We start from the raw sequence: 20,934 nt of genomic DNA on the forward strand, positions 1-20,934 counted from the left end.
TATATATTTTCACTGATTTCTGTATTGCTTTTTTTGTTTTCTGTATTTCACAAAAACGTAATAGAATATTTGGAACAGAAAATAAAAATAATAACCGTTTGTGCTCGAGCAAACCTTTAATTCGACGAAAAATACTAATTCTAAAGAGTGCACCTTTCTAGAGATGACAATCGGTTGCGTTCTGGAGTCCTTCCTTGCCAGAGGAAGCCTGTCGGGAAACGAAGGTAGAAATCCAGCGCCGGGTTTTGTAGGCGGCTTCCTCGGGGAGGAGAAGTTGTTGAACTTTTGTTACTCCGCGGCCCTCCCTCCTCCTTTACAGTGCATGATGGGCTTCATGGGACGCGAAACAGCATGGCTGCCAATCTCTCTCTGACACAGGTAACCTTTCCCTATCGCTCGGACCCTCTGCCCATTGGGGGACCGCTGAGAGTAAGGGGCCTGGTGCCCCGCCCGAGCCGGGGACTCGCGTAGGCGGTGCGCCCCGTCCCGCTGCGGCTACCCCGGGGCGCACAGTTGGCTCTTACTAGAGTGACTTTATCGTTGGGCGTTAGCCTCAGTTCGCTTCTGCTGCTCGGACCGTCCTTGTCACATTACCCTTCTTATCGGGTGAGCAGGAGGGGCACTTGGCGAGGGGGCTTGCTTTGACCCCAAAATGTGGGCGGGTAATTTGTATATTTGTATTCCCCTGGTGGAGTGTGACCGGCGCCTGTTGTGTCGGACGCCTACAGGGGTTTTTTGAAGTGGGACAGGGGGTGGATTACGGACTGAAAACGTACATGTTGTTTATTACTATTAATTGTTTTGTAATTCCTGCGTTCACGCTGGCCAAGACTGCTGCGTAAGAGCCAGGCGTTGGCTCGTAGCAAACGTCGTTTCATTCATCATCCAAACTTTATCAATGCGTCCGGCTTCCTCACGCTCAGCAAGTGCACCCTGTCAAATTTCACACCATTTGCCGTAGCACTTAATAAACATGTTGTGTCCCTCGGGAACCTGTCTCTAATGTCACTTGTCTGAACTTCCTAACGCTGCATGGAAAACTAATTCTCCCCACCCTTCCCTGTGAGCTAATTACTGCTTGCGCTCTTTGCTCCTCCTGTGTCGTCCCGTTTAGATTTGTTGAGCTCCACTGTATCCTGTTTATTACGTATCGTCCTAACGACCAGACTTGCATATTAAAAACAAGCATTGGCATAGCCAATAGGTCTCGCTTTTGGGACCTTATAAGTGTTTATCTATGCAAGGGTTGCTGTTGTTGCAGCAAGGATATTGTGCTGCATAACTCAATACTTATAATGTCCCTAATGCGAGACCTATTGGATATGCGAATGGATAGCTAATAGTTATGGTTTCTTCGACCTTTTAAGTATTTCGTTATGCAGTTTAATACTATTGGTGCAACAATATTATTTTTTGAATGGCTAAACAGTTATAATATGTGTAAGGCTAGACCGATTGGATATGCTTTTTTATTTATTTTGTGAGTGGTTTTTAAATGTAGTTATTGTGAGAATGTGATAGTTAGAGAGAGAGAGAAAGTTTATTAGTGAGAGTATGTTGGAGTGATTTTTTTTTTTGAGTGAGTTCGTTAGCTATTGTTTGAGAGATACATGGTGTTTTTGTAACTGAGCGTTTGTTCATGTGAGTGTGTATGTGATAGTAAGTTAGAGAGTTAGTTATTTAGTGTGAGTGAGTGTTAGTTTAAGATAGTGTGAGTTTGTTAGTGAGAGAGAGTATGAGAGTTACGTAATAAGTTAGCGAGAGTGGGTGATTTAGTTATTGAGAGTGATTGGAAGAGTTACTTTTTTAGTTAGCGATACATAGTGAGTAATTGAGTTAATACAAATGAGATTGCTGAACTTTTAGGCGCTATCTATCAGTTGGTCTCTGGTAGGGGACCCAGGTCGCCCTGTTGCTGCCTCTAGTATCCTTGTAGAGAGATAAGAAACGCTGCTTGTTGCGGGAACATGGACTCACCACTCCTCGCCGAACCACCCACAGCATTATATCTGCAAGCTTGTCAAGTGACTGGCAGAAACGGAAAGGGTTCTCTGCTTAGTGCCTGCTAACCAGCACCTCTCCCGCTGAAACGTGGAAACAGAACATGATGTAAGCCATGTAAATTGGTGGCAGTAGCTGGCCCTGCCGCGGCGCATCTGCTACACAATACGCTTGCAGCCATTTTAAAGTGCTCAATTTCCGTATTTGAGGTAAAGAATGCTCATGAAATAAAATGCTTTATGGGTATTTTGGTGAAAAAACACATGCCAATGTACTTTTTTGCGTGGTTTATGGAGTTTTCAGTGTGCCTTCATTTAAAATATTTCGAAATTTAAAACTTGTTACGGGCAGCGCATTATGATGTGGTGTCTTCAATTACAATGTAAACGACGGCACGCTTCAAAATGCTCGTGTGCTCTTTTTATTTCTGCTTTACATATTAACGGTACAGCAAATAAATAGCAAAACGTAATTATAGCCACTGAAGTGCACATGGTCAAACTACGTTCTGGGGAGGTGTATTTGAACGCACAGTGACGAGGGTAAATACACGCAAGGGGTGGAGTTCAAATGTGACTTTTTTTGAGAACCTGAAGGGGTGCATTTATAAATTCCGACGACTTGGTGTATTGCACTCACACTGTGATGTGCAAGGTCGTTGAGATCGGGGTTGCTGTCTTCAGCGTAGTATGAACATAACAAGTCGTAAGTACATAAGAGGTGGACATCGGAGACTTTTTTTTTTTTTTTAGAACCTAGAGGGCGGGCTTTTAAAGTCCGACGACCAATGGATATGGCTGGGGGTGGAGCGCACACCCAGCGCAGACTGTATATACAGCCAGAGACGAGTGTAATCTCCACCCACAACTTCACCTACAGGCTAAATGGTATCACGTGACGATTTCACAACCAAGGGATAGCTTTTAGCGTACTTAATAGAGAGTGAGAGGGGTGAAAAGCGCGCAAGACGCGCTCTGTGGTGGGGAGGGGCATGCGTTGAGGCATGGGAGAGCGAGAGGAATGCCAGATGGCGACTGCGCGCGTAACCGCACGCTGGTGGGTGGCAAAAGCCTTTGGTAGCACTTTAAAAACCCGCTTACTAAATGTCTCGCAGCGCATGCACTGGCTCAGGCGAGACCTAAAAAACACGAAGGCTTGCAAAGCGCACTGTCAGAAAATCCATTTTACCAGTGCTAATGAGTCTACTGGATTCAGTCGTTGTCATGAGTTTTGGACTAAAATGACGGTTCCGTCTTGAAAACGGTGATTGATGTGTAAAGTTGTACTTTGGTTTCACATTGTCTTTTTGGCTGAGTTACCTTTGTTTCTTTATAACTTCGTTCAGTGTCTACCTGTGTATGCTACTGATGGTATCAGTAAACACCATTTGTAACTTCCCAACTGGAATTTCTTCATTGATGCGGAAGGATTATAAAAGTTTCATATTGCTAGGCTGTGAACAAAACGCTAAACTAAGTAGCTCTTTGACATGTAGTTTATCAACATTGTAAGTATCAATTGTTGTATTTGATACCATACCATACAATGCCATGTATTTCCATTAGTATGACAGTATCTTTGTAGATATTTAATTTGAATGCATTTTAAAAGCACTGTTTTTCTTGGTGATTTTATGTACTTATTATTCATGTCAGAAATATTAGTTGTTAATTTTTGTTTTGATAGCAACTTATGACATTTGTGTAAAATTTAAACTTGAAGAATCAAAGGACATAGTTGTAGTGTGTGTGTATGTGTTTACATATTAATATTTCACTAAAAAAACAAAGGTTACAGGGACATTATAGTTAGGCTCACATTTTACACGCACAAAATCATAGAAATTCAGCAGCTCTAGTTACAGGTGCCCTAAGGTAACTATAACTCGCTATGCACAGTTTTCTTAATAATTTGACAGTAAATTTTGGGTTGATATTTTCAGTGATGTCATTGAATAGGACAGGAGTGTCATAATATTTGGGAAATTATGAGTGCATGGCGAGGTGTAGTTACCCTAGGGCACGAAACAGATGAAAACTCTGCTCCCAGCGGGCAGGAGCATTATTCCTGCTCCCACCCGCTCTGTGTAGACTCACTGTTTTGTTAGCGCTTGGCGGGAGCTTTAAATTGCTCCCATCAAGTAAGAGCAAATGGGTTTCTCGCCCCTCACAAGTGCGGGAAGGGAAACCACTATGTCCGGGGGGGGGGGGGAAGGTGAACAGCCCAGGACAAAGCAGGAGCTCAAACCTGTGGGATGGGGTCCCCAAGACCATTAATGGCTCCAGGAGAGGGGCTGCACAGCCTCCCTTGCCTTATCATGGTGAGGCTCGGCCTTGGGTTTTGTGGCCGTGAACACCTGGGGGGGGGAAGGTGTTCATGTTCTCTCTCTCCCCACCCCCCCACCATTTTTTTTTTTTCTTTAAGATCTCTTTTTTATTTTGAAATAAAACAAACCACTCAGCAGGTACATCTCAATCAGAGTCCATCTATCACAAGCAAAAGGTTTTACAAGAAGTAATAATACAAAGTAGACGGTGTTACGATTGATCTTCTAATCTTCCTTGGTGATGTCCAGCCCCCGGTACTAAAACCTCCTGAGTCACTCAGCTAAGTATGTGTCTAGATCCACGAACCCCACGCCCAGGGGCCAGTTCATATGTTTTGCAATACTGCTAGATCGTCTTCTTCCATCTCTAGATGGTAGTAACTCAGCCATGGCTGCCAGATTTTCCAAAATTTTCGTGGGCATCCCCTTGCTTTGTATACTGTCTTGTCGGCTCCCATTGACATGTGCATGCCGGTACTCCACTCTTTCAGTGTGGGAATGTGCTGCCTCCCCCAGTATTTAGCTATGTCTCGTTTTGCCACTGTGAGACCTAAGTTACTAAACAGAAGTTGATATTGTGTAATGTCAACGTCCGTGTGGTTGCCTAACAGAGTGTACTTGGGGTCTATCGAAATGTGTACATGGAGTATATCATTTATTTCTTGCACGATCCGTGTCCAGTAGCCACAAATTTGCTGGCAGTCCCATAGAGTGTGGACGAAGGAGCTGCACTCTGTTCTGCATCGCAGACACTCCGGCGTCTCTGCCCTGCCCATCGCATGTAGTTTGGCCCTTTCTTAGTATACCCCATATAGACTTTTATACTGAACCAGTCGTAGCCTGAGCTTAATCGCCACCTCCCTAGGGTGCATTAGGGCTGTCTCCCAATCAATGCCCTCTAATGTGCCTACGAGGTCCTCCCACTTGCACCGAAGCGTTAATAGATTATCGGGTATATTGTTTATTAGAGTTTTATGCGTTCACGATGCTGTTTTCTCTGGTATCTCTTCTTGGAGCAAACGACCTTCCAGTGGGGCGTATTCCGGGATGTCAGTAGTGTCATGTCTCTGTGCCTGCCAAGCATGTCAGAGTTGAATATACTTATAATGCTGCATATCCGTCAAGCTATATTCTCTTTTTAGATCTGCAAATGTCATCAAGGCGCCCTGTCGCATTATGTCTCCCAAAGTAGTGATCCCAATGGTATCCCATCCTTTATAGCCCTTTAATTTTGCCAGTTCAATTAGCTGTTTCGCATCCCATAGGGGCGTGGACTTAGTCAGTGTTTGCTCCCATTTCATTACACGTTCGGCTTACCTCCGTGCCTCAACCGCCCTCTGCGTTGCAGGTAACTGGCTTCTCACCCCATGGCCCCCATATATGTAGTGACGATATGAGCAATTTAGAAAATTGGAGTCTCTCCAGGGCGTATGTGGGGTGGTCTGGGGGGGGCATGTCCCCATTCATTAATGACTACGAGATGTGCCGCTCTATAGTACGCCCGGACATCCGGCAGCGCAATTTCCCCATCATACTGGCTGCGCTGAAACGTTTGCAGCGCCACGCGAGCGTGGCCTCCGTCCCATAGTAAGGTTCGCAATTCAGTGTTTTTAGCCCTAAAGATGGCTTCTGGTATTTTGCAGTACGAATTTTGGAAAAGTAGAGTAGCTTGGGTAATGTGATCATTTTGAACATAACAGGCCCCCCCCCCCCTCCCCCCCGTAATGTCAGGGGAAGATGCCTCCATCTAGTCGCGTCTTCCCGGAAGTCCACTAGGACACGCTAAATGTTGCGAGTTAGAGAGGTCGTCACGTTTTCCGAGATGTAGAGTCCTAAATATTTAAAGCCCTCTTCAGCAACACGGAGACGCACTGGTACGGACCGTATGTCAGTGTGGCCTCCTATTGGGTATATGGTCGATTTTCCCCAGTTCCCCCACCTGCGTACCGTAGTCTTCCACTACATGAAAAATGATAGGGAGCGTAGTGTCTGGGTTAGATATGTATAGGAGGATATAATCTGCATAGAGCGAGATTCGTTCATCCAGCAGGCGCACCTTGGGGTCCCCGGAACCCGGTTAAATCTGGTTGTGTTCTAATCAGGCACGCCAAAGGTTCCAGGACCAGCGCAAAGAGTTGAGGGGACAACGGGCAGCTCTGTCTAGTCACCTGCTGAATGGGAAACTCCGCTTATTTGACACCATTTACTCGCACTCTCGCCCTAAGATTTGTGTATAGATGATCAATCCACGTTCGGAATTGATGCCCAAAACCACATTTTATGAGGACCCGTCTCAGGAAAGGCCAGTGTACTGTGTCAAATGCCTTTTCAGCATCAAGTAATAGAAGCATATGGGGGACCTCACTCCCTTTAGTCGTGTCCAACCAGTTCGCAAGCCTACGAAGATTGAGGCGTGTAGAACGCTTGGGCATGAAGCCTGACTGGTCTTTGTGTACCAGCGGCGTAATGACCGTCAGTAGTCGTGTGGCCAGTATAGAGGCCAATATCTTGGTCTCAACATTAAGGAGCGAGATTGGGCGATAGGAGCCACATTTTCCGGGGGCTTGCCTAGTTTTGGAATGGCCACTACTGTGACCTGACGAAGGTACAGGGGAAGTGCTCCTTCATCCCTTGCCGCCAAAAACATGTTTAATAAGCGTGGGGCTAGTATATTAACCTTTTGTTTAAAGAATTCCCCCGAAAGTCCGTTCGGCCCTGGAGTTTTCCCCGACGTCTGTCAACAGCAGCATACACTTTTTCTAAAGTAATCTCCTCTTCTCAAAGGCCGCCGTGTCCTCACTTTGCAAGGTGGGCATATCTATGGCTGCGAGATAGTCATCTATGCTATCTTCGTGTGTCGTCAGTTGGGCCGCATACCGATCGGTGTAATAGTTTGCAGATGCTGCCTCAGTTGTGGGTGCTGTCGTATGTTGTGTCCCGCCTCTTCTATTTGATTTACCCAATTTGCTTCCCTTTCCTTCCGGCTTAACCAGGCTAATCGCTTCCCCGCCCTATCCCCTGACACGTAAAGCCTGTGGTGGGTGGTCAGGATTTGGGTGCGGGCCTCTCCTTCCACTAAAGCCCGGAGTTCCCTTTGTGTGATCTCCAACTGTTTAAGCATCCCGGCCTCGTCTGGGGATATATTCTGTTCTAATTCTAGCAATTTACCTTCAAGATCCTGTACTTGCGACGTTTCCTTTGTATGCTTTCGGGCAATTACGTCTTGTAGTCTCCCCCTAAGGACGGCCTTGTATGCCTCACAAAGGGTGGCCTCCGAGGGTATGGAGACTTCGTTATCTTGGAAGAATAGTTTAGTCTCGACGTCGACGGTATCTACTACCGTTTTGTCACGTAGCTCCCAGGGGTTCAGTCTCCGATCTGTTTTGGGTCTATGTTTCCTACCCCCTACTTTTAACTGTAATGGTGAATGATCGGAAATACCTCTTGCTAGATATTCTGCGTCTTAAATAGCTGGAATCTCCCGTGCCGGGGCAAAAAGGTAAACAATCTGAGAAAAGGTCTTGTGTGCCCCTGAGAAGTAAGAGTAGTCCCCGTCAAATGGATGATGTCGGCGCCAGAGATCGGTCAGTCCTAGGGAGTGTACAAAGTCTTCTAGTGGGGTGGGGGTCTGAGTACTAGCCGCTATATGGGATCTATCTAGGCACGGGTTAATCACATCATTAATATCACCCCCCTATTATATGAGTCGAGGAGTCTGAGTCTAGCAGTATCTTAGAGACTGTCTGCAACGTCTGTGTTTGCAGTCACGGCAGGGCATAAACACTAGCCAGGGTAAACCCCCTCTGACCCCACCCCCCCTGAATGGCTGCCTACGTGCCCCCAGGGTCAACCCAGTTCTTAACAACTTGGAAGGGTTGGGTTTTTCTAATAAGGACGGCTACTCCACGGGCTCCTGGGGAGAATCCAGCATGTACCAGTGTAACGTATGCCCCTCTCCCGATAAATGCGCATCGAGTACCTAGGAGATTGGTTTCTTGTAGGAGAACTACGTCTGGCTTGGTCCGTTTGATATATCTGTTCACCAGGCCCCTCTTAATGTTACTACCCAGTCCGTTAACGTTCCACTTCAACACAGTATATGTCATGCATGACATTTGTGGCTCACGTTGTTTGTATAAGAAGTGGCCCCCAATCTGCCAATCCCCGTCTTGTAGTTTGGGCTCTGTAGCTTAAGACAACCTGCTGTTACTAACAATGAGAAACCTTTAAATCGCCAAACTCCCCTCCCTCCCCCAACCCACATCCTCTCGTACCCTACGTCTAACTCTACTATTTGTGTTTTTCCGGGCCCAGGGAATGTCAGTTTGGGTCCAAAATCTGTCAGGGGGGCCGTGGGGGGAGAGTCACGTGGCCCTCTCCCTCCTTCTATTATACTGGGTCCCAGGGCTTGGGGTCCCTGCGGGCGAAATCTGCCTGAGGGAGGGGGGGCCTGAGTGGCCCTTCTCCCAGCATTTAATTAATAATCCAAATTAAATACATTTTATATACATTTTAACACAGATTTGCGGATCCTATCTGAATTTGTGGTTAAATAAAAACAACATTTTGGGCTCATGGCGGGGTTCCTGTGGAACCGCACCACCAGGCCTATGGGGTGAGGGTATTTCTTCCCTGACCCCTTGTCTTTTTTAGGTCGAGCCTGGATAGCGCATGCGCTGCTCTGCAAGGCATGCTGTAATCTAGGCTGTGGCTGGAAGCACCTCCCATCTTTGCCATTCGTTCCTGTCCCTCCCCTTCATAAATGTCTGTTTTTGTTTGGTCAGCATGCTTAGTTAGTCCCGCCTTTTGGTGTTTCAGACCCTCTCAGCAGACTGCCTCTGCCACACGTGGTGTTACACTTTTTGTAATTTGCATACCTCTGTGCACTTTATTTTTTGGGGTCTGCCTCAGGCTTGTGAATCAGCACGGCACCTGCCTCACAGATGACGCGCTTCCATTATCAAAGGAGTACATTTAAAAAAAAATAATCAGCGTGACTGCCACCGCTATCTCATTGGTAGCTGCAGTTAAGACATCGACTGCTTTTATTATTTACAGGTTGTTTTTTATAGCCAGTAGATACTGGCCAGAGATACTGCCCAGAATCGGAAGATTGTGAAGCGCTGCTGAGACTCGATCCCTTTGTTGCTTACTTCTAAACTCGGCTGTTCTGACCATTGCGCCACATCCTTTTTCCCACTCCTTACTGCTCCTCCACTCAAGCATAAAAAGCAGAGGGTGCAGCCAACACTTTAGTTAACACTGCTGTTTCATATAAAGATTAAAGCATTGCGCCTCTGATACTGCATTCAACAGAAAACAGTGCCACAACAACTTATGCATTTAGTTGCAATGTGTGTATGGAAACGTGGCTATTTGAAAAGAAATATTTTTTCACTACCTTCCACTTTAATAACTGCAAATATTCACAGTGACCTCAGGGAAGCTGCAGCATATAAGCAATATAACAAAGGAAAGTGCCAATGCTGCACTGTACTTTCAAACACAATTAAACGAATGAACTGACTTAAACAGATCCATTTTGTCCAGTGTATGGTTGATTTTAATCAGAAATATTTTAGGCAAATTTTCTTATTATTTTGCACGGTTGTGTTTTAAATGATTCAGGAATATACACACAAAATCAAAGAAACCACATACAAAAATATTTTCCAATTATTTACATTTACATAAACACGTAAACATGTCCATACAACTTTCATACCTCAAGCGATCGGACAATAGACAACATTCAATTAGAAATTTACATTTATATACAAGAGGGTAGAGCATCAATGAATAACACTTATACTTCTTGAATGACCTATTTTAAAGAGTATTTTGTTATGTTGAAGGCGAAGACGAGTCAGAGAGAGGTCTACGCGTTTCGAATCCCTTCACCGGGGATTCTCATCAGGACCAAAAATATCTGGGAGACAGAAACATATACAGAGCTGAATTAGACCATAAGCCCTTCAAAAGGCAGTTTATTTAAAAAAAGGTTGCGAATTATTTACAATTTCCAAAGGTGGAGTCTTACCTACACTTTGCAGTGGCACATCCACAAGTGAGACGTGTGGTGGTAAGCCTGCGATAGAACGCATCTATAGGCGGCAGAGTAGAGAAAGTGGTGTTTTAGAGTTAAAGAAAAGCAAAGCAGCAGCCTACGTCTAATCTAAAGGCTAATGTGCCGACAGTTTCATGAGACAAACTTACAGGTAGCTTTCAGATATCTCTCATATCGACGTCCGTGGCTCCTCACTCAGCCTGGGCGGAAAAAATGCTGCTTCTGTCTCGGGAAATTCAAGGGCAGCGACTCGGTGGTTTTTTCGCCGGTCACTGCACCAGAAACAAGGACATATTTAGTGGGCAATCCGGACTATTGAATCGGAGAGACGAACGCGCGCCCCCAGCCTCCTCCTAAGACGAAAGTACCTTAACAATCTTCATTCAGAACGCCCTTGGGTCCCAGCTGCACCGTGCACGAGGGCCAGTGTTTGACTGATACTGCATTCGCCATTTTGTAATTCTTGGACGGTGGCGAGTCAAAGGGCAGTGCCTCAAGGGATTATGGGACTTGTAGTTCTTAGAGAAAACGACACAAATTAATGCAGATATCTTGCCACATTTAAAATGAGGATGAGGCCAGTGGATAATCCCGTATTTTCATCGTGTATGAGGGCCAGTGTTTAAGTGATACTGTGATCGCCATTTTTGGACGGTGGCGAATCGAAGGAAAGTGCCTCAAGGGATTATGGGACTTATAGTTTGGCCGCGGTTTTTTTAAAGAGAAAAAGACCCAAATTAATACAGACATCTTGCCACATTTAAAATGAGGGTAAGACAAGGGGATAATCCCATATTTCAAACGTGCGATTACTCGTAGATATCGCACAGTGATTCGTTTTCTGGCCCAACAAACAGGGGTAGTGTCAGTTGATGCAGATGCGTCCATGTGTGACACGTAACTGTCCTGCAAATAGATGATTTCGGTCCATGGGGACAAGGGGCGTGTTCGAGATGCGAACCTCGTTGGTAACGGGCATGCCTGGCTTACTGGAGAGAGAGGTAATCAAGAGTATTCTTACAGATTAAAAATCTCAGATAGCTCATTCAGACCAGCCACTGACGTATTAAATTTGATGATGAGCATCGCTTCTCTCTTCACTAATTTGGCATCAAGGTCGCCGCCTCGGATATCCTGTGTAACTTTTGAAATTACAGTCCATCTAACGTCTCTTTCATTGTGATTTTTGTTAAACCAATGGTTTACCAGCGGGGCATTAGGCACGTTCTTACGTATCCTAGATTTGTGTTGTTGTATCCTCGTCCTTATCTCCTGGTTTGTTTTCCCAATATATAATTTGTCGCAAGGGCACAATATTCCGTAAACTACAAACTTTGTCTTGCAGTTTGAGAAGGAGTCATGTTTCCAATTGACCCCCTTGTGGGTGAAAAAATTCCCTTCGATTGTGGAGTCACAACAGACGCATGTCCCACATTTATGATGTCCTTGTATTGGAGGCAAATTCAGAAGACTTCTTAGATCCTGGCTTTTGGTTTTTGGCAGTGCAGCTCTGACTAGCTGGTTGGCTATGCTCTTATCTTTTTTAAAAGCAAATAACGGAGTCTCTTTGAGTGACACATCCAGTTCTTTAATCAAATGCCAATTTTGAGAGATGGTCTTTTTGAGCCAGTTCGACGTTGGGCCATAAGTTGATACACAAACAATCCTGTTGGTTTTGGATTTAGCCTTTCTCTCCAAAAGTACTTCGCGTGGAGTCCACCAAGCACGTTTGATTGCCTTCTTTAGGAGTTTTTTAGGGTATCCTCTCTGGAGTAGGTTATTCTTTAGATTTTCGGCATGATATAGGTATTCATCTTTGAAGCTGCAATTCCGTCGAATTCGCAAGAATTGGCCGTACGGCAGGTTATCTTTTAGGCTGCGAGGATGATTGCTGGAGTAGTGTAATGCTTTATTCCTGTCCGTTTTTTTCTTGTAGAGTGTAGTCACTAGACCGCCATTGCTGGGATAAATTTCCACATCCAAAAAAGGGATCTTATATTTGGAAAAGTTCAAGCTGAATTTTATGTCAGCCGTTCTATTGTTTAACCAATTGACATATTCATGGAGTTGCATTTCATCACCAGTCCATGTAAGGAACACATCGTCGATATATCGGACCCAGTTCGTAATGTAGATTGAAAAAGGGTTGTTATTGTAGACGAATTGATCCTCATACTTAGACATGAACAAAATTGCCAGCTCTGGGGCAAAAGGACACCCCATCGCAACACCTTTGGTTTGCAGAAAAAAATCATCTTTAAAACAAAAATAGTTGTTCTTGAGGGCAAATGTGGCTAATTCCATGATGAAATTCGTGGGGACTTTTTCAGGTTTAGGTCTACTGTTGAGGAAAGACTCCAGGACTGCCAAACCCTCATCTTGTGGGATCTCTGTATAGGTTACCCTAAAAAACTCCTAAAGAAGGCAATCAAACGTGCTTGGTGGACTCCACGCGAAGTACTTTTGGAGAGAAAGGCTAAATCCAAAACCAACAGGATTGTTTGTGTATCAACTTATGGCCCAACGTCGAACTGGCTCAAAAAGACCATCTCTCAAAATTGGCATTTGATTAAAGAACTGGATGTGTCACTCAAAGAGACTCCGTTATTTGCTTTTAAAAAAGATAAGAGCATAGCCAACCAGCTAGTCAGAGCTGCACTGCCAAAAACCAAAAGCCAGGATCTAAGAAGTCTTCTGAATTTGCCTCCAATACAAGGACATCATAAATGTGGGACATGCGTCTGTTGTGACTCCACAATCGAAGGGAATTTTTTCACCCACAAGGGGGTCAATTGGAAACATGACTCCTTCTCAAACTGCAAGACAAAGTTTGTAGTTTACAGAATATTGTGCCCTTGCGACAAATTATATATTGGGAAAACAAACCAGGAGATAAGGACGAGGATACAACAACACAAATCTAGGATACGTAAGAACGTGCCTAATGCCCCGCTGGTAAACCATTGGTTTAACAAAAATCACACTGAAAGAGACGTTAGATGGACTGTAATTACAAAAGTTACACAGGATATCCGTGGCGGCGACCTTGATGCCAAATTAGTGAAGAGAGAAGCGATGCTCATCATCAAATTTAATACGTCAGTGGCTGGTCTGAATGAGCTATCTGAGATTTTTAATCTGTGAGAATACTCTTGATTACCTCTCTCTCCAGTAAGCCAGGCATGCCCGTTACCAACGAGGTTCGCATCTCGAACACGCCCCTTGTCCCCATGGACCGAAATCATCTATTTGCAGGACAGTTACGTGTCACACATGGACGCATCTGCATCAACTGACACTACCCCTGTTTGTTGGGCCAGAAAACGAATCACTGTGCGATATCTACGAGTAATCGCACGTTTGAAATATGGGATTATCCCCTTGTCTTACCCTCATTTTAAATGTGGCAAGATGTCTGTATTAATTTGGGTCTTTTTCTCTTTAAAAAAACCGCGGCCAAACTATAAGTCCCATAATCCCTTGAGGCACTTTCCTTCGATTCGCCACCGTCCAAAAATGGCGATCACAGTATCACTTAAACACTGGCCCTCATACACGATGAAAATACGGGATTATCCACTGGCCTCAACCTCATTTTAAATGTGGCAAGATATCTGCATTAATTTGTGTCGTTTTCTCTAAGAACTACAAGTCCCATAATCCCTTGAGGCACTGCCCTTTGACTCGCCACCGTCCAAGAATTACAAAATGGCGAATGCAGTATCAGTCAAACACTGGCCCTCGTGCACGGTGCAGCTGGGACCCAAGGGCGTTCTGAATGAAGATTGTTAAGGTACTTTCGTCTTAGGAGGAGGCTGGGGGCACGCGTTCGTCTCTCCGATTCAATAGTCCGGATTGCCCACTAAATATGTCCTTGTTTCTGGTGCAGTGACCGGCGAAAAAACCACCGAGTCGCTGCCCTTGAATTTCCCGAGACAGAAGCAGCATTTTTTCCGCCCAGGCTGAGTGAGGAGCCACGGACGTCGATATGAGAGATATCTGAAAGCTACCTGTAAGTTTGTCTCATGAAACTGTCGGCACATTAGCCTTTAGATTAGACGTAGGCTGCTGCTTTGCTTTTCTTTAACTCTAAAACACCACTTTCTCTACTCTGCCGCCTATAGATGCGTTCTATCGCAGGCTTACCACCACACGTCTCACTTGTGGATGTGCCACTGCAAAGTGTAGGTAAGACTCCACCTTTGGAAATTGTAAATAATTCGCAACCTTTTTTTAAATAAACTGCCTTTTGAAGGGCTTATGGTCTAATTCAGCTCTGTATATGTTTCTGTCTCCCAGATATTTTTGGTCCTGATGAGAATCCCCGGTGAAGGGATTCGAAACGCGTAGACCTCTCTCTGACTCGTCTTCGCCTTCAACATAACAAAATACTCTTTAAAATAGGTCATTCAAGAAGTATAAGTGTTATTCATTGATGCTCTACCCTCTTGTATATAAATGTAAATTTCTAATTGAATGTTGTCTATTGTCCGATCGCTTGAGGTATGAAAGTTGTATGGACATGTTTACGTGTTTATGTAAATGTAAATAATTGGAAAATATTTTTGTATGTGGTTTCTTTGATTTTGTGTGTATATTCCTGAATCATTTAAAATACAACCGTGCAAAATAATAAGAAAATTTGCCTAAAATATTTCTGATTAAAATCAACCATACACTGGACAAAATGGATCTGTTTAAGTCAGTTCATTCGTTTAATTGTGTTTGAAAGTACAGTGCAGCATTGGCAATTTCCTTTGTTATATTGTTGATTACTTTGACTTGGCCCTGCTGCTATACGAGTCAAAACCCAACTTGGTCTTACTAGCAGCATATAAGCGGCAAAGCACGATGTTTCAGACAGAATGGCGCCTCGTAACACAATCAAGAAACATCACATGAAGTAACGCTTGTTGCTGCTTGGTGCTACCAAACACTACCCTCCCCCCCCCCTTCCTTCGCTGTTTTAAAAAAAATAATTTTGGGGAGGGGGGGGGGGGCAGTCTGTGCCCATCGCCCTCACTGACTATGCATAAAAGCACAGACTGCCCACGCAGCTCGTGCTCACTTCAGAGTTCTTGCGGGCCATGGTGCTCCTACAAACATCCCACGCTTGCCTCACTGCTTGTTGTTTTCTGTTTTGTTGCTGTTGGTCCCGGGAGATGCCCACCGATGTCAGGGGATGGCTCGGAAAGGCACTCCTTTATCCCGTTGCTCACAAGGGGTTTGACATTCCTGCCCCTGGGACCAGAGTGCTCATTCTATTGTGTTTTTGGAATCTGCGGATTCAAGGCACAGACTGAACCAGACAGCAGCCCTGTGATGTATGTGTGGAAAACTGGTGATTAAACACACTTTATAAGTAATTTTATCCTGTATTCCATCTCTGCGCACACCACCCGTACTGCATCATGCTTCAGCTTCTAATGTATCCTTGAATTTTCAGGGATGCCAGAGCTGGTGCAGAACCCAATTTGGCATGTTCAGTGGGACGGCCCACACCAACCAGTCGTGTGCTTCCCATGACCAAGCAAGGATGCTTGTTGTGTTTATGGAGGCGAGGATGGGGGGAGGGGTTTAATTCTGCAAGCTGGCATGTAGCGAGTGGTGGGGCAGTGCATCTTGTTTCAAGCAAAGACACTGCAGCAGTGTACATAGACTGCACAGAGTGTGTGCAAAGGAGCATGTGTGTTAGTGCAGACTGTGGCACTTGTCTCCGAATAACGTGAATGATGTTATCTGATGCCTTCTATAAAATTGTATATTGTGTGTGTGTGTGTGTGTGTATGTGTGTGTGTGTGTGTGTATATATATATATATATATATATATATATATATATATATATATATAAAAAATTTTTTTATATATATCTCCATCCACCTAAAACACAGAGTTGAAATCCCTAAATTCTTTGCCTGAAAATATTCTGCGGCATGAAATATATGTGCATTTTAAACCTTAATTTCTCAAAAAATACTAAATGGATGTACTCCAAATTACAAAACCACGCTTTATGGGTATAACTTACTGACCAGTTCAGCCAGTATTTTCTGAATCGCAGTTCAATTTTACATTGGAAAATTACATGGGTAAAACATGTCCTAGGGCTATCCTTTTTCTTGGTCCCTGCTTGATGGATCACCTAAAAAACTTTTAAAGGAGGAGCTGAGGTAGATGAGACTTTTTCTTTTTTGGGGAAAGTTTTCTGAAGGTTTGTCAAACAGTACCAAAGGTATTAGCAAACCAAAAAGTCAGTTTCCTATAAAAACGTTGTCCTAACTATAACTAACCAGTGGCAATTGTCATTGGGTAATTAATGAACATATTACTGTGAGTATCAAATTGTGGCCCTGTTAGTCAAATATTTCCTTGTGGAAAATAAAAACCTTCAAGTAAGAGCTGTAGTGGAGACTCCTGTCCCAAATATGCCCAAACCCGTTTGGTGGCAACAGCGAAGATGATTTTTACTTCAAAACGTGTCACAGGATTGAGTATCCAAGATGAAATAAAGGACTTCGAAATTACTTGTTTGCTGCTCTTTTACGTTATTTTACCTTTTCTCTGAAGAGCTGTGTTTTTCCCTTAGAATCCAGCAATGTTCTGCTACTGTCTTTTTAATTATAAGGGTACGTGGACCTCTTTCTAAGTGTCTTCCACAATTGACACTTGTGCCCATTCTTGCTAACTTCACTCTTTCCGCTACATTGTTTACTGTTTCCCTCAGTGCAGCTCATTCTGGTTTGAAAGCTTTTGACTTTTTTCCCCTACCTATGCATTCTATTCCTCATATGTCTACGAGATACGCACCTCAAAATAATAAGTGGCTCCTTCAACTCTTCTAGAATTAGTCCCACCCTCCACCCTTCCCAAGTCATCCCACAGTTTAACACTCTGCTTCAACTTTGTTGCTTATGAACTACACTACCCAGCGCCCCAAAGGCATGTACTGCCACACAGCTTCATATGATAGTCATTGAATGGGCCATTTAACACCTTCATTAGTCATTCAGCCTGACCGACTCGAGCACCCGTTGGGCTGCACCCTTCATACGTCTTGTGATAGTGTTAGGCATTACCAGTACACAACAAATAAGTACAGCCTATCTTGAGACCGACGCTTGTAGTCTCTCACCAAATGGTTCGCTCTACACACCTGCTAGGTCACAAAATGAACATGCCTCAGAGCACCTCTATAAATCTCCTAGCCTGACAGACATGAGCATCCATGGCCTGAGCGCCCCCCCCACTCTGTACTACTGTCTCCTCCAGTGGACCTGAAGAGACCCTCTTTTACATGTAAGGAGGGATTCATCCTCTGCAGCAACCCGGCTTATCAACAAAGTAATGTGTAAAGTATTTGTGCAATACACACACAGTAATCCAATGAATATTCCACAAAGACTCCACACAGGTTTATTGAAATAGTTCTTTGTATTGTCAAGGAAACAAATACAATATAAATGCGATCAATACTATTCAGGATATGTTCATTCAAAATATGCAGGTTTAAAATGGAAAATACAGTGCAACAATAAGTTCCGCTCCTGTGAGCTACGTTATGGAAACACTAGCAAGGACGGCACAGGAGCGTTGACGGTATTAGGAGCACCAGCGTAGTACTCCCTCCCAACTGTCCTGGAGAAAGTCTCTACACAGTCCCTCGAGACGGAATGCTGATCATTCAGCCTCACGTGATGTTGCATACGGCAGCTGAAAAGACCTCATGGTTCTCTGGGGTCTTACAGTACCTTTGTTAAGAAAAGCGGCTGTGCAGCAAGTCATGGTGTGGCTCAATTTGTGGCTGGAGGCGGGGCACAACGTTGTCAAGCACGCTTGGATCTAGTAAGCAGGCACGCCCTAAAATTGTCAAGGCAACGGAGGTTGTGCTGGCTTGTCCGCTCGGAGTGCTGCGGGGTCTGTTGTCGCAGAAGTGTGCTCAGGTGGGCACAGACTGCAGTGATTGGTCGTGGTCCCTGATGCAAGCGGGCACACAAATGGCAAGCTCCTACCTGGAACAGGAGTTTTAAAAAGGGGAAAACAAAAGCGCTCAATCTATTCTGATTGGTGCAGCACTTGCTCAGTGTAGACCATTAGCTGGGAAACACAAAGTGCTTGATCGGGTTGTCATAAGGAGGCCACTGCCAGATGCACAGATTGCGAAGTCCCACGACATGGGCTAGCAGGCAAAGTCTTTGATGTCCTTGAGACTTTAGAACTTGGGTCAAGCCAACATGTCATTGGAGTGTACAGTTAGTTCACAGATGCAGAGGTAGCAGACCAGTACAGCAAGGCAGGTAGCAAAGTGGCAGTCCCTCCTGCAGCTCTGCGAGCAGCATTCTGATACAGAAAAGCAGTTAGCAAAGTGGAAGTCCTTCTGGCAATGTGCAGATGTAGCACCAGCAATGTCTGGTTTTAGGTCGAAAAGTGTCTGTTTTTATGGGGTCAGAGCCCCAGTACTTGTACCCAAAAGTGCCTCTGATGTAGGGGGTGACTTCAAAGAAGTCCTCTGAAGTGCACAACAATCCCTTTCAACCCAGCCCTGTCTGCCAGGCTTTCGGTGGGGGGTTGTCAATATCTTGTGTGTGGGCAGAACACTACCTATTCAAGTGGAGTGTTATTTTGGGATTTGGCACTTTACAGTCACCCCTATGTGACTGAGATGTCTAGGGTTGGTAGTGGACAGGACGGGCTTCATTAAGTACATTCCTTATGTGCCTGCGATGTCTAGATTGATGTAGGAACATATGGTGGTTGGGACCTGCAGGGTGGGCTACATTAGAATTCCCCAGAGTGGCAGTGATATACGGCAGATCTCTTCAGGCATAAGCTGATTATTCCTGCTTTGGAACTGTGATGAGTTAAACTGTTTTGATGTAGGACTCATTGCACTGCAGCGTGCCAGATAGCAATTCTAGATTGTTCTGGGTGTTTTATCGCGGCCAACAGTTTTTGAAAGTGTTGTATAGCTTGTACCGAATACAAGTATAGTACCTTATACTGGGCACAATACTTTGCATCATGTGGCCTTAGCTTTTGGGCCTCCACTGTTGAGGAAAGCTAGGGGTCCTGCTGCGGTATTACAGTGCCATAGCTCATAATCCGTAGTAAGTGTGATTGTTGTCCCTTTACGGCATTAAGACCATGCAGTTTGCCAGGTCTGTAGTCACTCTTTGCCAGAGTGAGTGTTTTACAGGAAGTGCTGCAGTTCCATAGCTCACAAGGTTTGATTCCCAACCAGAACACACCGTTTACTGTACCTAGATGGTTTAACAATAAAATGCATTATATAGTTTCATAAGACAAACTGTGACTTGCATGTAAATGGGAGAGCCTTTATCATAGTTACCTTTCATGCATACGTATTTTAATGTTTTGCATTTTCATAGTATGCATGCGATGTTTTCAGCTGATAACAGTGCAGTTATATAATCCTCTCACTACCCAGACCGTACACAGTCACAGCAAGGATAACTTAGACTGGTTTGCTGCATTTCTTTCTTCTGAAGCTGTAGTAAACAGTGAGTCAATATGTGGTGTGTGAAGGGGAACGAAAGCGAATTTAACCATAACATTTTCACAGATTTCCAGATGACCTCTTCCTATTTATGTTTAGTGAGTGCTTAACTTAGCTATTTTGAAATAGTGTCCATTTTGTTTTTATCTGTTTTGAGCTGCATGTTTTGAGCTGCATGTAAGCATGGTATACATGCACTAGGTCCAGACTGAGGTGGCATGGTGGGTGAAAAACGATCGATTGGTATGCGGCACGAGCGATTGCCAGTGACTGAGATTAATTCAAGTGTTCCATTATTTGACCCCCCCCTAAGTGCACCGGATATGGGTTGTCTCTTGCACAGGTTTTTGCCATATTCCTGCTTCTCAATTAAGATGCTTTCATCATACACCTTTCTAATATTCAAGCAAGAAATGGTGTGAATTCGGTCACCTGCATCTCTCAAAATCCATGGCTTGGGGAGTTCTCCCATCCATCCCTTGGGGGTGCTTGGTGTTGTGGGATGGTGTATTCCATATGTGTTGCCCATATCCAGCACTGTGCGTGGGGTGTTTATGTAAACATAATAAAAATCATACATGTATTTTATGTGTGCCTTGGTCCAAGTCCCCCGGCCACCGCCACTCCTGTATTTTTTGGTTTGTAGATGCCACTTTGGGTTTGCAAATCCACACATCCTCGTGTACCTTTGTTGGACTTCCCACAGTGTCCTCGAACCCAAGACATGGAGGTCCAAAAAGGGACCCCTGTCCATGGATTTGCAGACCTTGCAGGAGGTCTAATAAGGGACCAATAACCCTTGCCGGGTTTTAACCAAAGGGGCTGTGGTCCCTTTTTGGGCAAGAATGAATGAATGAATATAAATTTTATAAAGCGCGAACTTAGCCCAAGGGCGTCAAGGCGCTGCGGAACAGGATCGTGGTAAGAGATATCAGACGGTGAAGCACTAAAGATTCACATTGGACACAGCGATCGGACAGGTGAGAAGCCAGGTTTTCAGGGACTTCCGGAAGACCAGGTGGGAA

At 44.6% G+C, this 20,934-nt stretch overlaps 1 protein-coding gene across 2 annotated transcripts in view; it reads left to right on the forward strand.

Moving 5' to 3' along the window:
• The first annotated feature begins 233 nt into the window (after positions 1 to 233).
• The window catches only part of EPS15 (epidermal growth factor receptor pathway substrate 15), an 819,466-nt gene continuing 798,765 nt past the window's right edge, over positions 234 to 20,934 (forward strand). For both annotated transcript variants that reach the window (XM_085602646.1, XM_085602647.1), the window contains exon 1: positions 234 to 378. In XM_085602646.1, the coding sequence (XP_085458772.1) occupies positions 352 to 378 (27 nt within the window). In that variant the 5' untranslated portion in view covers positions 234 to 351. The remainder of the gene's footprint in view (positions 379 to 20,934) is intronic.

Source organism: Triturus cristatus, chromosome 4_2, assembly GCF_964204655.1.
Source record: "Triturus cristatus chromosome 4_2, aTriCri1.1, whole genome shotgun sequence".
In the NCBI taxonomy this organism is placed as follows: Eukaryota; Metazoa; Chordata; class Amphibia; order Caudata; family Salamandridae; genus Triturus; species Triturus cristatus.